Source organism: Dermacentor andersoni, chromosome 10 (assembly GCF_023375885.2).
Source record: "Dermacentor andersoni chromosome 10, qqDerAnde1_hic_scaffold, whole genome shotgun sequence".
In the NCBI taxonomy this organism is placed as follows: Eukaryota; Metazoa; Arthropoda; class Arachnida; order Ixodida; family Ixodidae; genus Dermacentor; species Dermacentor andersoni.
Window position 1 is genome coordinate 26,275,031 of NC_092823.1, and position 16,969 is coordinate 26,291,999.

General features: G+C 47.9%; 1 protein-coding gene across 2 annotated transcripts in view; it reads left to right on the forward strand.

Moving 5' to 3' along the window:
- LOC126519083 (sulfate transporter-like) overlaps nucleotides 1-16,969 on the forward strand; it is a 138,734-nt gene that overhangs the window by 76,510 nt on the left and 45,255 nt on the right. For both annotated transcript variants that reach the window (XM_055065264.2, XM_050168695.2), the window contains exon 9: nucleotides 8,411-8,524. In XM_055065264.2, the coding sequence (XP_054921239.1) occupies nucleotides 8,411-8,524 (114 nt within the window). The remainder of the gene's footprint in view (nucleotides 1-8,410; nucleotides 8,525-16,969) is intronic.

Sequence of the window (16,969 nt, forward strand, 5' to 3'; positions counted from 1 at the left end):
ATTTTTCCACAATCAGACGGCCAATAGGTCCTACAAATACCTCCTAAGACCGACTTATCGGTCCCTTTGTTTGAGTAATAATAAAAAATATTGTCATATTGAAGTAGAAACGCACAGTTTTGCTACTTTATTGCCATTGCGAACAATACGGGAAAGAAACTGGCTTTCAGACGATGTTCTTACTTCAATGAGCACGAAAAAAAAAAGATTGCAGCAGAAACCATCTCAGGACATGAGTCGACATTATAATGCAATTAACATTGAAGGATGCAACGTCTTCCAGCGCGGGTCTTTCTTGATGTACATTCGGTTCGCGTGACCAGCTGAGTTTAGAGGGTGCTGTGGAAGCTTGAAAGTTGTGTTTAGTGCCTGTAAGTGTTAGCCAGAAGTTTCGAAGGTTTTGCTTTGGACACTTCCGGCGGCTCGCAAACATTTTAATTCAAAGCTCACGCCACCTTTACCGGCGATCTGGCGATTGCGCAAGCGATACTATCGCCTCGGCAATCAGGCCCACGTAAATTGGCTGCTTGAGCAACACAGGATAAGCAGATTGTCTGGTTCAGCCTAACGTTGCGTGAAGACGACAGTACCGCCAAAAGTGATCGTCCGGGAATACGTCCCCTGATTCACTTTCCGACGGGAGATGGCACACCACAATGGCTGCTCTTGCGGCTTAAGAAATGCGACGCCACGATCTTTCCTATTTCGTTTCCTTGCTCCATGGAATACATAGAGTTTATTGCAAAAATTACTAGAAGGAGTCCTGCGTTGCGATCGTTCAGCTAGCATGATAAAGGTAGGTTATTCGTACATACATCTGTCTCACCTTCCTGCTTGTTGTTACAGACGTTCTTGCGGTTTTCTTTACTTTAAGCTTTGTCTGCTTTTATTGGTCCGACTTTCGAAGGAGTCTGTACCTGTTTAAATGCAGAAAGTAGTAAAACGCTGCGCACGTGCATTCCGCCTGTCGAGTTATGCGTCCGTGGCCTAAACGCGTCAAGCATCTTAAACACTGTTTGGCCCCAAGTAAATTATTGCGGATGTTACAATTGCCAATGCTCACATCTGTGTCCGTGGCGTGAACGTTACAACATCGGCCTTCTGTTCTAGAGGTATTTTCATCGAATCAGGCCGTCGGACAACTTAGTTTACGTCCATGAGCCCATTTATAACTCCATATTTCATAGAAATTATCAGCCCGAAGCCCGAAGGACAACGTTTAGGCAAACGCATGTGCTATCACTTACATGCTGGCCGAACCACCTCGGTTTCAGCTTCCGTAGACACTACAACCAGAGTGAGCTGTAGTAAAGATTGCGCACCAGAATTACCAGAGCCTGTAGGCAGCTACCCTGATGATGATGACAGTGTGAGCGCAGTCTGTGGAATGCGGGAACTGCACGGGCGACCACAGGCCACAGGGAGGTTGCGGCGATCAGACACCTGTGATTGCCGGTTCCCAAGCGTTACAGCCATCCTATCGTTCCAGCCACAGCTACAGCCATCCTATCGCCATCCTATCCTATCGTCTCTGGGAGCCGCTAAGTGTCTTTTTCTTGCGCGTTTGCATTTAAGGCGATATAATTACATCACGGAGATAATTTAGCGAGAGCACACTGCAGCGTTGTCTGCTTCACAGCGGTTGCAGCACAGCAGCTGCAACGTGTTGCCATTGTGCTCCTTCCGGTGGCAGTTTCCAGCCGGCTCCTCGCTTTCCCTTTCCTGTCGAATGTATATATGTTTTCAACAACAACAACAACAACAACAATAATAATAACAATAACAACAATAACAATAACAACAATAACAATAATAACAATAACAACAATAACAATAACAACAATAATAATAATAATAATAATAATAATAATAATAATAATAGCGTCCTGCAGTTTGCCAAGCTTTCTTTCTGGGAGACCTGCGTATTTATACGTGGTTCTGGGCCTCAGGCACAGTGTCTGAAAGGGACTAGACATTGTTTAGTACGCTCTACATTGTTTTTATAAAGTACGAATGAAATCAAAAGAACAGATTAGTGGGCTAGTTGGCGACGCATAAAGCGAGGTACAGCGCAAGCGGTCACGCAAGCTGACGTAGTCTTGCGTGCCCGTCCGCCCTATGTATGACTCACGCTATGCGAGTAACGTGTTTGTGCCGCGCGGTACCGCCATACTTCGTGCTGCAGTTTGACCCTAATGTACCATGTCGATCACGGTATGCTCGTACCATTACGTGATCCAGTATGAGTAAACTTATTTTCAACCTTTTGCAATCTAAAAAATAAAGAGATCACGTACATAATAATGAACGCTCATTATCTTTTCATAGTTTGAAAAACAAGTGTGGAAAATAATGACACGGATAGTTTGTAAAAAAACGCAATACCTATCAAACATTTTAACGAGAAGCAAGCATGCTTAAATTCGTTTTTTGCTTTATTTTGGGAATGTTCTCAAGTTGTTACTTTGGACAACTGAATAAAATGAACAGGAAGCTAAGAACAACAATACCTTGATTTTGGCGAGTTGGTTCAACGTAATATTCTCGGCACTTTTTATCGCAACTCGCCTATCTATGCGGTGATTTTTCAAGGTGCGCCTTATGGTGAAACTGTTAGCCTCTCGGTGGTCGACATATTTCGCGTCCACATCGGTTAGCGAAAAATTGCGCCTATTGCGTTGGCATTACAAGGCAGAAGGAATGACGCGAACCCCCGTAAGCCAGAGGCTTCCAGCACTCGGCAAAGTGAAACAGTACATACATTCTTCGGAATCAAGCATACAACATGCAGAACCACATACGGTTCATTAAAAACAAGCACAAAACAAGCATTCCAACCGCCTAACTGATGGCAAGGCGCTTCTGATAAAAATGAGAAGCCCGTAGCGCTCCCCGCATACGTTTGCCGTTAAAGATTACTCTTGCGCAAGCTTCCGCGGCGACGGCAGCTTGTGACGTGGGGAGTGACGTAACTAGCCTCTTGTATACAAAAAACAAGCCTAGCAACTGATTTAATTGTTTTTTTCAGCATTGCTATAGGCGGTGGCGTGTTGTCAAAATTACCATTACTTCCATTACTACCATTAGTTAAAATTACCACTACAACTATTACTCCGAAGCAAGAAAGAATTACATACCCCCATCAGCTGTTGTAGTAGCGGTTTTCAACTGCTTCGCTGGACATCGACTTTCGGAACACGTGATGGTTGGCGAGTTTGTTACGCACAATTACAACGAAGGTGCCAAATAAAACAAAATAAAACAACAGACCAAGGAAGCAGACACGGGACAGGCACCTACGTGGTTGTCTCGTGTCTCCTTCCTTCGTCTGTTGTTTTATTTGGCGCCTTTGTTGTAATCGACTTTCAAAAGGCCGGGATGGCGAGTACCTTATATAGCGTTTTACGTTTACTCTGCGTTATTCTGGGGCGATTTGACAAATAATTGTCAGGGATATCACTTGTACAAACTGATGCGTAAAGAATTCAGCACCTGCAGTCAATTCTTGTGTTATTGTGTGAAAAATCAAAAGAAATACCGTAAAGTATGCTCGCAGATATTCGATGTGACAGCTTATCCGCTCGATCTGCTTTCGTTAGTGCGCAGGAAACAAACTGAAAAACCATACCTTAGCCAAGAGTTTTAAAAAAATAGCCTGCGCAACTTAAGAGGAGCAATAAACTTAAGCGGGAAATATTTACGTTCGTAAACGTTTCATTACGTAGTCAATCCCACAACATACGGTCGTCAGCCTATTCTCAGTTAACTTGTTCTCTTGCATTAGTCCATGTTGACAATTCCACCCATTGCTTCATTTTCATTTACCTGATTTGTTTTGTTCTTTTTATTTAATACAAGTAATTTTATATGCTGTTATATCATGTTTCAGTTGATTTGCTGTCTTGCGTAATGATTTATTGACAACTTTATATATTCATTGCATTTGCATTATTTTTTGTATTGTTCTCGTTAATTAGAACAGGAGGCAGTTGAGCTCTGGGACCTCCTCCTGTATATTTTCTTGCTTTGCTTTTATTTACCTCAGTGAATAGATAAAATTCTTCCCCTTCGTCTAAAAATGAAGTCCAAGATCCCTAACAGAACCGTGCTATTCAATGGACAGCTCTAGTTTAACAGTCATATGAGGATTTCTAATACGCATAACGGTAGTTTTTTTATTTGTTTAAATACATTTTCTCAGCATTAACCAGTCAGCCACAAGTACCGCGTCTCTTAGAAATAGTTTGACTGCCTCGGAATTTAATTCGTCAGACAGACAGACAGACAGACAGACAGACAGACAGACAGACAGACAGACAGACAGACAGACAGACAGACAGACAGACAGACAGACAGACAGACAGACAGGCAGGCAGGCAGGCAGGCAGGCAGGCAGGCAGGCAGGCAGGCAGGCAGGCAGGCAGGCAGGCAGGCAGGCAGGCAGGCAGGCAGGCAGGCAGGCAGGCAGGCAGGCAGGCAGGCAGGCAGGCAGGCAGGCAGGCAGGCAGCAGCAGGCAGGCAGGCAGGCAGGCAGGCAGGCAGGCAGGCAGGCAGGCAGGCAGGCAGGCAGGCAGGCAGGCAGGCAGGCAGGCAGGCAGGCAGGCAGGCAGGCAGGCAGGCAGGCAGGCAGGCAGGCAGCAGGCAGGCAGGCAGGCAGGCAGGCAGGCAGGCAGGCAGGCAGGCAGGCAGGCAGGCAGGCAGGCAGGCAGGCAGGCAGGCAGGCAGGCAGGCAGGCAGGCAGGCAGGCAGGCAGGCAGGCAGGCAGGCAGGCAGGCAGGCAGGCAGGCAGGCAGGCAGGCAGGCAGGCAGGCAGGCAGGCAGGCAGGCAGGCAGGCAGGCAGGCAGGCAGGCAGGCAGGCAGGCAGGCAGGCAGGCAGGCAGGCAGGCAGGCAGGCAGGCAGGCAGGCAGGCAGGCAGGCAGGCAGGCAGGCAGGCAGGCAGGCAGGCAGGCAGGCAGGCAGGCAGGCAGGCAGGCAGGCAGGCAGGCAGGCAGGCAGGCAGGCAGGCAGGCAGGCAGGCAGGCAGGCAGGCAGGCAGGCAGGCAGGCAGGCAGGCAGGCAGGCAGGCAGGCAGGCAGGCAGGCAGGCAGGCAGGCAGGCAGGCAGGCAGGCAGGCAGGCAGGCAGGCAGGCAGGCAGGCAGGCAGGCAGGCAGGCAGGCAGGCAGGCAGGCAGGCAGGCAGGCAGGCAGGCAGGCAGGCAGGCAGGCAGGCAGGCAGGCAGGCAGGCAGGCAGGCAGGCAGGCAGGCAGGCAGGCAGGCAGGCAGGCAGGCAGGCAGGCAGGCAGGCAGGCAGGCAGGCAGGCAGGCAGGCAGGCAGGCAGGCAGGCAGGCAGGCAGGCAGGCAGGCAGGCAGGCAGGCAGGCAGGCAGGCAGGCAGCAGGCAGGCAGCAGGCAGGCAGGCAGGCAGGCAGGCAGGCAGGCAGGCAGGCAGGCAGGCAGGCAGGCAGGCAGGCAGGCAGGCAGGCAGGCAGGCAGGCAGGCAGGCAGGCAGGCAGGCAGGCAGGCAGGCAGGCAGGCAGGCAGGCAGGCAGGCAGGCAGGCAGGCAGGCAGGCAGGCAGGCAGGCAGGCAGGCAGGCAGGCAGGCAGGCAGGCAGGCAGGCAGGCAGGCAGGCAGGCAGGCAGGCAGGCAGGCAGGCAGGCAGGCAGGCAGGCAGGCAGGCAGGCAGGCAGGCAGGCAGGCAGGCAGGCAGGCAGGCAGGCAGGCAGGCAGGCAGGCAGGCAGGCAGGCAGGCAGGCAGGCAGGCAGGCAGGCAGGCAGGCAGGCAGGCAGGCAGGCAGGCAGGCAGGGCAGGCGGGCAGGCGGCAGGCGGGCAGGCGGGGGCGGGCGGGGCGGGAGGCGGGCGGGCGGGCGGGCGGGCGGGCGGGGGCGGGCGGGCGGGCGGGCGGCGGGCGGGCGGGCGGGCGGGCGGGCGGGCGGGCGGGCGGGCGGGCGGGCGGGCGGGCGGGCGGGCGGGGGCGGGCGGGCGGCGGGCGCGGGCGGGCGGGCGGGCAGGCAGGCAGGCAGGCAGGCAGGCAGGCAGGCAGGCAGGCAGGCAGGCAGGCAGGCAGGCAGGCAGGCAGGCAGGCAGGCAGGCAGGCCAGGCAGGCAGGCAGGCAGGCAGGCAGGCAGGCAGGCAGCAGGCAGGCAGGCAGGGCAGGCAGGCAGGCAGGCAGGCAGGCAGGCAGGCAGGCAGGCAGGCAGGCAGGCAGGCAGGCAGGCAGGCAGGCAGGCAGGCAGGCAGGCAGGCAGGCAGGCAGGCAGGCAGGCAGGCAGGCAGGCAGGCAGGCAGGCAGGCAGGCAGGCAGGCAGGCAGGCAGGCAGGCAGGCAGGCAGGCAGGCAGCAGGCAGGCAGGCAGGCAGGCAGGCAGGCAGGCAGGCAGGCAGGCAGGCAGCAGGCAGGCAGGCAGGCAGGCAGGCAGGAGGCAGGCAGGCAGGCAGGCAGGCAGGCAGGCAGGCAGGCAGGCAGGCAGGCAGGCAGGCAGGCAGGCAGGCAGGCAGGCAGGCAGGCAGGCAGGCAGGCAGGCAGGCAGGCAGGCAGGCAGGCAGGCAGGCAGGCAGGCAGGCAGGGGCAGGCAGGCAGGCAGGCAGGCAGGCAGGCAGGCAGGCAGGCAGGCAGGCAGGCAGGCAGGCAGGCAGGCAGGCAGGCAGGCAGGCAGGCAGGCAGGCAGGCAGGAGGCAGGCAGGCAGCAGGCAGGCAGGCAGGCAGGCAGCAGGCAGGCAGGCAGGCAGGCAGGCAGGCAGGCAGGCAGGCAGGCAGGCAGCGCAGGCAGGCAGGCAGGCAGGCAGGCAGAGGCAGGCAGGCAGGCAGCAGGCAGGCAGGCAGGCAGGCAGGCAGCAGGCAGGCAGGCAGGCAGGCAGGCAGGCAGGGCAGGCAGGCAGGCAGGCAGGCAGGGCAGGCAGGCAGGCAGGCAGGCAGCAGGCAGGCAGGCAGCAGGCAGGCAGGCAGGCAGGCAGGCAGGCAGGCAGGCAGGCAGGCAGGCAGGCAGGCAGGCAGGCAGGCAGGCAGGCAGGCAGGCAGGCAGGCAGCAGGCAGGCAGGCAGGCAGGCAGGCAGGCAGGCAGGCAGGCAGGCAGGCAGCGAGGCAGGAGGCAGGCAGAGGCAGGCAGGCAGGCAGGCAGGCAGGCAGGCAGGCAGGCAGGCAGGCAGGCAGGCAGGCAGGCAGGCAGGCAGGCAGGCAGGCAGGCAGGCAGGCAGGCAGGCAGGCAGGCAGGCAGCGAGGCAGGCAGGCAGGCAGGCAGGCAGGCAGGCAGGCAGGGCAGGCAGGCAGGCAGGCAGGCAGGCAGGCAGGCAGCAGGCAGGCAGGCAGGCAGGCAGGCAGGCAGGCAGGCAGGCAGGCAGGCAGGCAGGCAGGCAGGCAGGCAGGGCAGGCAGGGCAGGCAGGCAGGCAGGCAGGCAGGCAGGCAGGCAGGCAGGGCAGGCAGGCAGGCAGGGCAGGCAGGCAGGCAGGCAGGCAGGCAGGCAGCAGATAGATAGATAGATAGATAGATAGATAGATAGATAGATAGATAGATAGATACCGGAAAGCGTGTGAAATACCTTAACAATGCCATTCGTAATAGAATAGCTTCAGTGGTGTTAGCACACCATGCTTCTACAATCCCTAAACAGTCACTTATACCGCAAGTAGAGGCTTGCTTGTTGTGCGAGAAAAATGCGCAAGAACATGGCGGGTGGCGAAACCACGGTGAAGTTTCCGCACTAGCTAACCGTGTGGCCGTGGATTCTGACGGCCTTTGTGCTGACTTAGTTAATGTTTTATCGGCAAAGATAGACTGCAGTGTACTCTAAATAGAGCCGGAGGCTAAACTTCATAAGTTCCAACAGTTACTGAGCAACAGCAATCCAAATATAAAAACACTATAATAATTTGTAATACACGGCGTCCCAGTAGCGTACAGACACTGGCGATACGCGCGAAATTGAAAGTCCAAGATTGACCTTCACTTTCTCTGTCCATATGCAACCTACCGCCTATACCGCTGCTACCAATAGCAAGTATACTTTCATGAAATAAAAAAGAACACTTCTTTATTCTCAACTGATTCAGCGTTTTTCATTAGTGTCATTTTAAACTATGTCTTCTTCTCTTCACTATGATAATGTCTACACCAGTATATTTGTTTTTCGCGTTGAGAATTTGGTGTTTCGAGCATAATTTTTTTTACCATTTTTGTAGATATTGCAAAATTTTACATATGTTACATATTTTTTACTTCGCGTTTATTTGTTCTTCGTTACGTAGTATGCTACGAGATTGACTGAATGAATAACTGTGGCTGGGAACGCAGATTTTTTAGTCTGCCTAATAAAGGTTACATAAGTCGTGTCTGTATCGTACACTTAAAGCAAGCTGGAATATTTAGGAGTTGGTGCGTGTTGCAGTTAACGTAACGGGTTCTTGCTTGCCTCTTTTTTTTATTTGTTTACAGGAGATGCTAGCTTACGGCATGAGCAGCGTCGTTGGCTCGTTCTTCATGTGCATACCCACAGGCTCGGCACTAGCCAGATCTGTAGTTCTCAAGGACGTCGGTGCCAAGACTCAGGTGAATACTTCTGAAAACCGCCTCTGTACCCGTTGACGTTTAACACACTAGGCAAGCCGTAAGCAGCCTTACTGTTTTGAGGCAATTTCTTAAGTGAGCTTCCCCAGTGCTGTGTAACACGTTTCAAGAGTCGTGGTGAGTGCGGGGAACCAGTATATCATACACCTTCCTTTTTTCCCTGCGACAATTTTGTTTCGTTGCCGCGATTTTGCAATATCTTTCATTGTTGCACCTCTGGTATATACTTTATTTCCTCCCACAGCGGCAGCTATGTAGAGATTCGTGCATCTGTACTACTTAAAGATTGTGTACTGGTAATGGAGAAAGAAAAACATTACATAGGGTACCAGATAAAACTGTTGCGCACAGTTCATGAAGAACTCAAGAGAATCATGCACACAATATTAATAAAATGTGATTTTTCGGCATTGCAGCGCTAAACCCCATCTGTTTGTAATATGAATATTTTAATATAGAGAACAGTTACTAGGCATCTGACACAGGTATCTTTATGAGTGTTCTTTTGCAGCCGAAGTTGCCAAACGACAAAATTCTCTCCGCACCGAGAGACTGAACCCGGGTGCACGGCGTGTGAGCCACCGTGCGGTCTTCACAGTTTTTAGGCGTCTGATAATCAATCAATCAATCAATCAATCAATCAATCAATCAATCAATCAATTAATCATTTTATTTCCTTAAAGAAGGAGGAGTACAGGACTAAAAGCTTGGACAGCTTGACGAGGTCCCGCGATCGAGATCATCGTGGACGGTGCGCTATTTTCGGCGTCCTTGTCTTCGTTGGCGCCGTTGAAGTCTCCTCTGTTATCGGTCTGCAAGAGCGTCCTCCTTTCAAAGGCGCTATTCGCCAGATCTTGTTCTTGCGCGATTTTCAGCTTCGTTTGTAAGCTACAGACGCACATCCACAGCGTGAAAATTTATATTCCTTGAACTGAGCTCCAATGTCATCATTCGTGAACGGGCATTATGAAAAGCGATTGAAAACACACACACATTCAACAGCTTAGGGCCGGTATTTTCCCTTTTCATTCAATGAAGACGGGTAAAGACTGATGAAAAGCTCTTGTACGTGTGTTTTCAATCGTATTGAATAATGCCGGTTTCCGACTGTCAGCTTCGCCGCAGTGCACTTTTGTAATGCAGTCAAGCATACAAGGTGCGTTGGTGTGAAGCGCACGAAGAGTGGAAAGGGGCCGCTGTGACGGAATATCGTTGGATACACGCGCGCACCCGCATCACATTTCCTCTCACAGTAAAAGCATGGAGACGCCTCAAACATCTGCTGGCAGGCCTTCAGAGATATTTGAGACGTGGCCCTGAGCCCGTATCTCGCGCATCTAGCGCGCTCGTGCTCAATATCGTAACCGGGGTTAAGCAAGTGCATTCAGTTATACATGCGCGCACCTGTCCCAGGATCCCTAGAGTCTGCACCACGTAGTCGATCAGTGTTGCTTCACAGCTTTCACAATGATCTACGGCCAAGTAATTGCTTCGCGAGGTTTATTTTTTTTTATGCAATTTAACCTACAGGGTACTAAATGGTTTTTAGTTCATCGAAGCCTTTTATATATATCGGTACGGCGTAATGATTTGCCTGTGTTGCTGTACAGTTCTCCCAACAATCTACTGCAATTGAATTGCATGACGACGTTCAGCTGTTTTAATTTCACAAAGTACACACAGTCATATTCATATATTCTTTCCGTTTCTGCGAATCTCATGAAGGCCGCGCTATGCTCAAAACTCCAATAAATTACGCATAGGCACGACGTAATAATCTGCCATTGATGTTGTCCAAGAAGACACGTTAGCTTAAATCATATCCACCTTCGACTATCACATTTTAATGTCCTACAGTCGCAAGAAAACGTAACAAACTCACGTCGGGCATGACTTCTTCGCTGAGGGTGACGAGGGTGAGCTACGCATTCTGGCTGCAAGATCGGCTGCGGACGAACTGCGTAAGCAACGTCCACCCCTGTAGTAGCTAGGCGAAGACAGAAGTGAAGGACCGAAAGTCCCCACATTTCTCCTTCGCAACCACTGCTTCACACGCATGCGCAGAAAGCACTGTTAAATACAATTTCGATGTTCTTTTGCAGCGGTCAGGTCGCCGCGGGTGCTTCGCAGCCGGATTCTCATGCGGCATTTGTGACCAGAATCTGCGCTTTCAAGCACAAGAAAACGACCGGCTGTTGCGTCTCTCTGTGTGCCGTACAGAAGCGGAAAGGGCTCGAAGAGTTCCACTTCCCGCGAGACGAAGGCTGCGCTAAGTTCACGCGACAAGGACCGCTAAAAGGAAATTTTATCTGAGGAAAGCATACCTTGTTGGAATACTAAAGAATGTAAATATAATTTTCATCATGAACGGCTGCAGCGATGCTAATTAGGATTCGTTTAACAGAGCTAATTAAAACTGAGGGATAGTTGGCAAGTGAAAATTTTCGTTCGCCAGGGAAAATATAAAAAATTATATCTTGCGACAGTGGGCTCCTTATATCTCACCAACATTTTTGTACTCAGTACTAGAAGGAAATTGCGCGTGTATTTATTAATCAGGTGTGATCATGCGATGATACCAAAATTATCATCATCAGTGACGTGACCGGCGTCCTGCATGACGTCAATAGTAATACACAAGATATTAAATGGCATAAGAACGTTAATTAGTGGTAATTGGGGGTAGCTAATGTGAATTAAAGTGAAGTAAGGGGAATTAGAGTGATGTAAAATGAATTATTATCATCGTCATCATTAACTTTATCATTAGCGTCATCATTATCTCATTATCTGCCTGTTTTATGTACGCTGCAGGACGAAGGCCTCTCCCTGCGATCTCCAATTACCCCTGTCCTGCACCAACCTATTACAACTAGCGCCCACAAATTTCCAAATTTCATCGCTCCACCTTGTATTCTGCCGTCCTCGACTGCGTTTCCATTCTCTTGGTACCCATTCTGTAACCCTAATCGTCCAACGGTTATCTAACCTGCGCATTAGATGCCCTGCCCAGCTCCATTTTTTTCTATTGATCTCAATTAGAATATCGTCTATACCCGTTTCCTCTCTGATCCAAACCGCTCTCTTTCTGTCTCTTAACGTTATGCCTAGCAATCTTCGTTCCATCGCTCTTTGCGCGGTCCTTAACTTGTTCTCAAGCTTCTTTGACAGTCTCCAAGTCTCCGTATGCGATCCAACCGGTTTTATTCTTCTATAAGTTAGAGTAAGGTGAAATTATGGTGAAATAAAGTGGTTTAGGTTGAAGTAAATGAAGGTGAATGAAAGTGGATTAAGGTGGATTAAATTAGAATTAGGTGAATTAGGAATGGTACAAATTTGATCAATGTGGATTATGCTAGAATTGTAAGGGACACGTGAGAATGTATGGCGCCAAGTATCATGCACGTAACTAATTAATTAGAGAAGTCATAATTCTTTCGCATTCAAATCACATAAAGATGATTAAGTGACCGTCAATTTTTTGCAATACACACTTTCTGCCTGGTAAGCGGAAATATTGATCTCGCCATACGGCGTATAAGCTGCATGGAAGCATAATAGAGGTAAAACACAGTATATTGTAAGTCGTGTACATTTTAACCAGACCGTAGGAAGCACACCTGTGTGCGAAGAATTATTATGAAGAAGTTTTAGCTGGGTTTCATGTTTCTATTACGATGTCAAATACATCGGAGGGCAAGAATTACTTGCTGTCTAAACATACTCGAGTGAGACATAGTTCATAAAAAGAATGTTTTATAGCATTTGTACCTCATGTAGCACTAATTTGCCGGCCACTTGAATATTATTAGAAGTTAGCGAATATCGACCAGGGTCCAGAGCTTCCTGAACAGAGGATGTCTCGCTTACGCCTAAGGTGAATATTCTCGACCGCTTATTTTTGAAGTAAAGTCCATTTTTCTCTTTAGCAAATATGGACTATTGAAAATTTTCAGACGCTAAAGGTTCTCAACGTTGCAGAGGAAGAGGAAGTGCAAGATTCCGATATTGATGCATGCCATAAAGTACCGACAGCGAAACACAATGAACAAAACATAATTGTTCGATTTGTGCGCCGTTTCAAAAGGAACAGTTTTCTTGCTAAATCACGAAAGGCAAAAATTAATGCCAGAATGCTTGGCTTTGATGAGAATCGTCCTGTATTCATTAATGAGCATTTGACGAGACAAGGTAAACGATTACTAAGTGCTGCGAAACAAAGGAAGAATGAGGCTGGTTGGAAATATGTCTGGACCACTGGAGGGAAAGTAATGGCAAGGCGCAATGAAACATCGCCTATTCTGCATATTTTCAGCACTGAAGATATCAGCAAGATGATAACCTAATATTTAGCTTTATTTCATCAGAATAATTCTTATTGTTTTAAGTCCAGATATGGCTTTAGTCGATAAATCTTTATATCATGATTACATTTCATTTGCAAATATATCTGCGGGTTTGCAAAAACATATTTTAATCTTTCATTTAAACGTCCAAAGCATAAAAAATAAACAAGATAGAATTGAAGAATTGTTCCAACACACCAACACTAATCCCGATGTTCTTCTTTTTACTGAAACGTGGGTATCTGATAAGGACTACCCCATACAGTTCGAAAACTACAGGCATCACATACTAAACCGTACCTACGCAAGAGGTGGTGGTCTAGCAGCATATATACGAACTGATCTAAACTGGGTGAAAATTGCAGATTTCTCCCTAATTAATCGCAACGTTGAATGCCTCACTATTCGTCTTCAAGCAGGAACATTTTCAGTAGTCTACAGACCATCCTGCGGGAACAAAAAAGATTTCTTGTCCTTTGTGAATAAGCTGCTAGCTTATCTCAGCAGCACCGGCAAAATGTTTGCTATACTAGGTGATACGAACATAGATATGATGGCTGAAAATACAATAACACGAGAATATAATCACCTGCTTTACTCTTACGCATGCTCGAATATTATAACCTTGCCAACAAGAGTTACAGTACACAGCCAAACCTTATTAGATGTGTGTATCACTAATGTACATGATTCCACTGTGACTGCTGGTGTCATGTCCTCTGATATAAGCGATCATCTTCCAATTTTTTTGTTTTCTGCCTTGTTCGCAGAAATACAAGCATAATGCGCCTGTATATTCCTACCGTCTCAGATACAACGACGCTAGCCTATTTTCGCTCTCTCATTCGGGAAAAAAACTGGGAATCTGAACTAGCTGAAAGTGACCCAAATAAGGCATACAATTCATATTTCGATAATCTAATCACTTGCTACGAAATAGCCTTCCCACAACATAGTGCTACAAAACGACGCAAAAAAATGTGAAAGCCGTGGATAGATGTAGTGCTTTTTACAAAAATCAAAAACAAAAATAAAATATACCATACATTTCTTAGAACTGCAGACATGAATGAATTAGCCAAATTTAAGGAGTACCGTAACCAAGTAAATTCAGAATTGAAAAAGACAAAAGAAAAATATTATGAGAAGGTGTTCTCGCGCATATATACGAATCCAAGAAAAGTTTGGCTGGAAATTAAGAAAATATCTGGAGGAAAGGCTAGCCCTCAAGACCTAGAAATAGCTTCGGGTAACAGCACTCTTTCAGGTGAAGAAGCCGTCTCTATCATAAACACTCACTTTGTTGAATGCTGCAGCAACATTTCTGCAGCAGTTCCAGAAGAGATAAGGCATACTGTGAAACCGTCTCTGCAAAATTATTTAATGCTATTTCCGGTGACACCAACCGAAGTAGAAAGCGTGATCAAAAACTTTAAGTCAAACAGTGCTGCAGGTTTCGACGGTATCATGGCATCTCCTATAATATATGTCTGTGACATCATCTCTAATGTATTAGCTCATATTATTAATAAAATGTTTGAGTCCGGAATTTTTCCTAGCAAACTTAAAATAGCCAGAGTCTGCCCGGTTCATAAAGGCGGTGCTGATCATAGTGTAAACAACTTCCGACCCATATCTATACTACTTCTTTTTTCAAAACTTCTTGAAACTGTTCTAAACACTCGACTAGAAGGTTTCTTAACGAAATATTCTATTATTAGTACGGCGCAGTACGGATTCCAAAAAAATAAATCATGTGAGGATGCGCTCCTAAATATGAAACATCAAATACTGCAAAATATGGAAAACCGTTTATACACGGTAGGCTTATTTCTGGACCTGCGTAAGGCTTTTGACAGCGTAAATCAAGGTATACTTCTGTGCAAACTTTATGACTACGGTATACGTGGTACAGCATTAGAGTTAATGAGAAGTTACTTAACGGATCGTTACCATCATCATCATCATCATCATCAGCCTGGTTACGCCCACTGCAGGGCAAAGCCCTTTCCCATACTTCTCCAACTACCCCGGTCATGTACTAATTGCGGCCATGCCGTCCCTGCAAACTTCTTAATCTCATCCGCCCACCTAACTTTCTGCCGCCCCCTGCTACGCTTCCCTTCCCTTGGGATCCAGTCCGTAACCCTTAATGACCATCGGTTATCTTCCCTCCTCATTACATGTCCTGCCCATGCCCATTTCTTTTCCTTGATTTCAACTAAGCTGTCATTTACTCGCGTTTGTTCCCTCACCCAATCTGCTCTTTTGTTATCCCCTAACGTTACATCTATCATTCTTCTTTCCATAGCTCGTTGCGTCGTCCTCAATTTGAGTAGAACCCTTTTCGTAAGCCTCCAGGTTTCTGCCCCGTAGGTGAGTACTGGTAAAACACAGCTATTATACACTTTTCTCTTGAGGGATAATGGCAACCTGCTGTTCATGATCTGAGAATGCCTACCAAACGTACCCCAGCCCATTCTTATTCTTCTGATTATTTCAGTCTCATGATCCGGATCCGCCGTCACTACCTGCCCTAAGTAGATGTATTCCCTTACGACTTCCAGTGCCTCGCTTCCTATTGTAAATTGCTGTTCTCTTCCGAGACTGTTAAACATTACTTTAGTTTTCTGCAGATTAATTTTTAGACCCACTCTTCTGCTTTGCCTCTCCATGTCAGTGAGCATGCATTGCAATTGGTCCCCTGAGTTACTAAGCAAGGCAATATCATCAGCGAATTGCAAGTTACTAAGGTACTCTCCATTAATTTTTATCCCCAGTTCTTCCCAATCCAGGTCTCTGAATACCTCCTGTAAACACGGTGTGAATAGCATTGGAGAGATCGTATCTCCCTGCCTGACGCCTTTCTTTATTGGGATTTTGTTGCTTTCTTTATGGAGGACTACGGTGGCTGTGGAGCCGCTGTAGATATCTTTCAGTATTTTTACATACGGCTCGCCTACACCCTGATTCCGTAATGCCTCCATGACTGCTGAGGTTTCGACAGAATCAAACGCTTTCTCGTAATGAATGAAAGTTATATATAAGGGTTGGTTATATTCCGCACATTTCTCTATCACCTGATTGATAGTGTGAATATGATCTATTGTTGAGTAGACTTTACGCAATCCTGCCTGGTCCTTTGCTTGACAAAAGTCTAAGGTGTTCCTGATTCTATTTGCAATTACCTTAGTAAATATTTTGTAGGCAACGGACAGTAAGCTGATCGGTCTACAATTTTTCAAGTCTTTGGCATCCCCTTTCTTATGGATTAGGATTATGTTAGCGTTCTTCCAAGATTCCGGTATGCTCGAGGTCATGAGGCATTGCGTATACAGGGTGGCCAGTTTCTCTAGAACAATCTGACCACCATCCTCCAACAAATATGCTGTTACCTGATCCTCCCCAGCTGCCTTCCCCCTTTGCATATCTCCCAAGGCTTTCTTTACTTCTTCCGGCGTTACCTTTGGGACTTCGGATCGTTACCAGTTTGTTTCATATAATCAGGCCACTTCCTCACGTCTCAAAATACAGACTGGCGTGCCACAGGGATCCATACTTGGTCCTATATTATTTAATCTTTATATCAAAGACCTTCCTAACATTTCTTCCTCGCCTAATATCATCATGTACGCAGATGATACTAATCTTTTCTCTGCAAATTCTTCCTTGTAATGCATACAAAGAGAAATAAATGATTATTTAAATTTATTATCTGAATGGCTGTACATCAACAAACTGCAATTGAATGTCAACAAAACCAAATATATAATATTTAGACCGATAAACAAGCCATTGGCTGTTAATATAACTGTTCTATTTCAAGCAAAGAGGCTAGAACAAGTAACAACGCAAAAGTTTTGGGGGGTATGGTTCCAAGAAAACCTCTCCTGGGACAATCATGTCAATAAGCTTTGCAATGATCTTAGCAAAGTAGTAGGCTGTAGGTATAAAATAGGTGATCTAATACCTTTATGGCTAAAGAAAGCAATATACTACGCCCTTTTTTACTCGAAGCTAACTTATTGTGTATTGATCTGGGGAACAACTACAACAAAAAACTATGATAAGTTATTAAGCT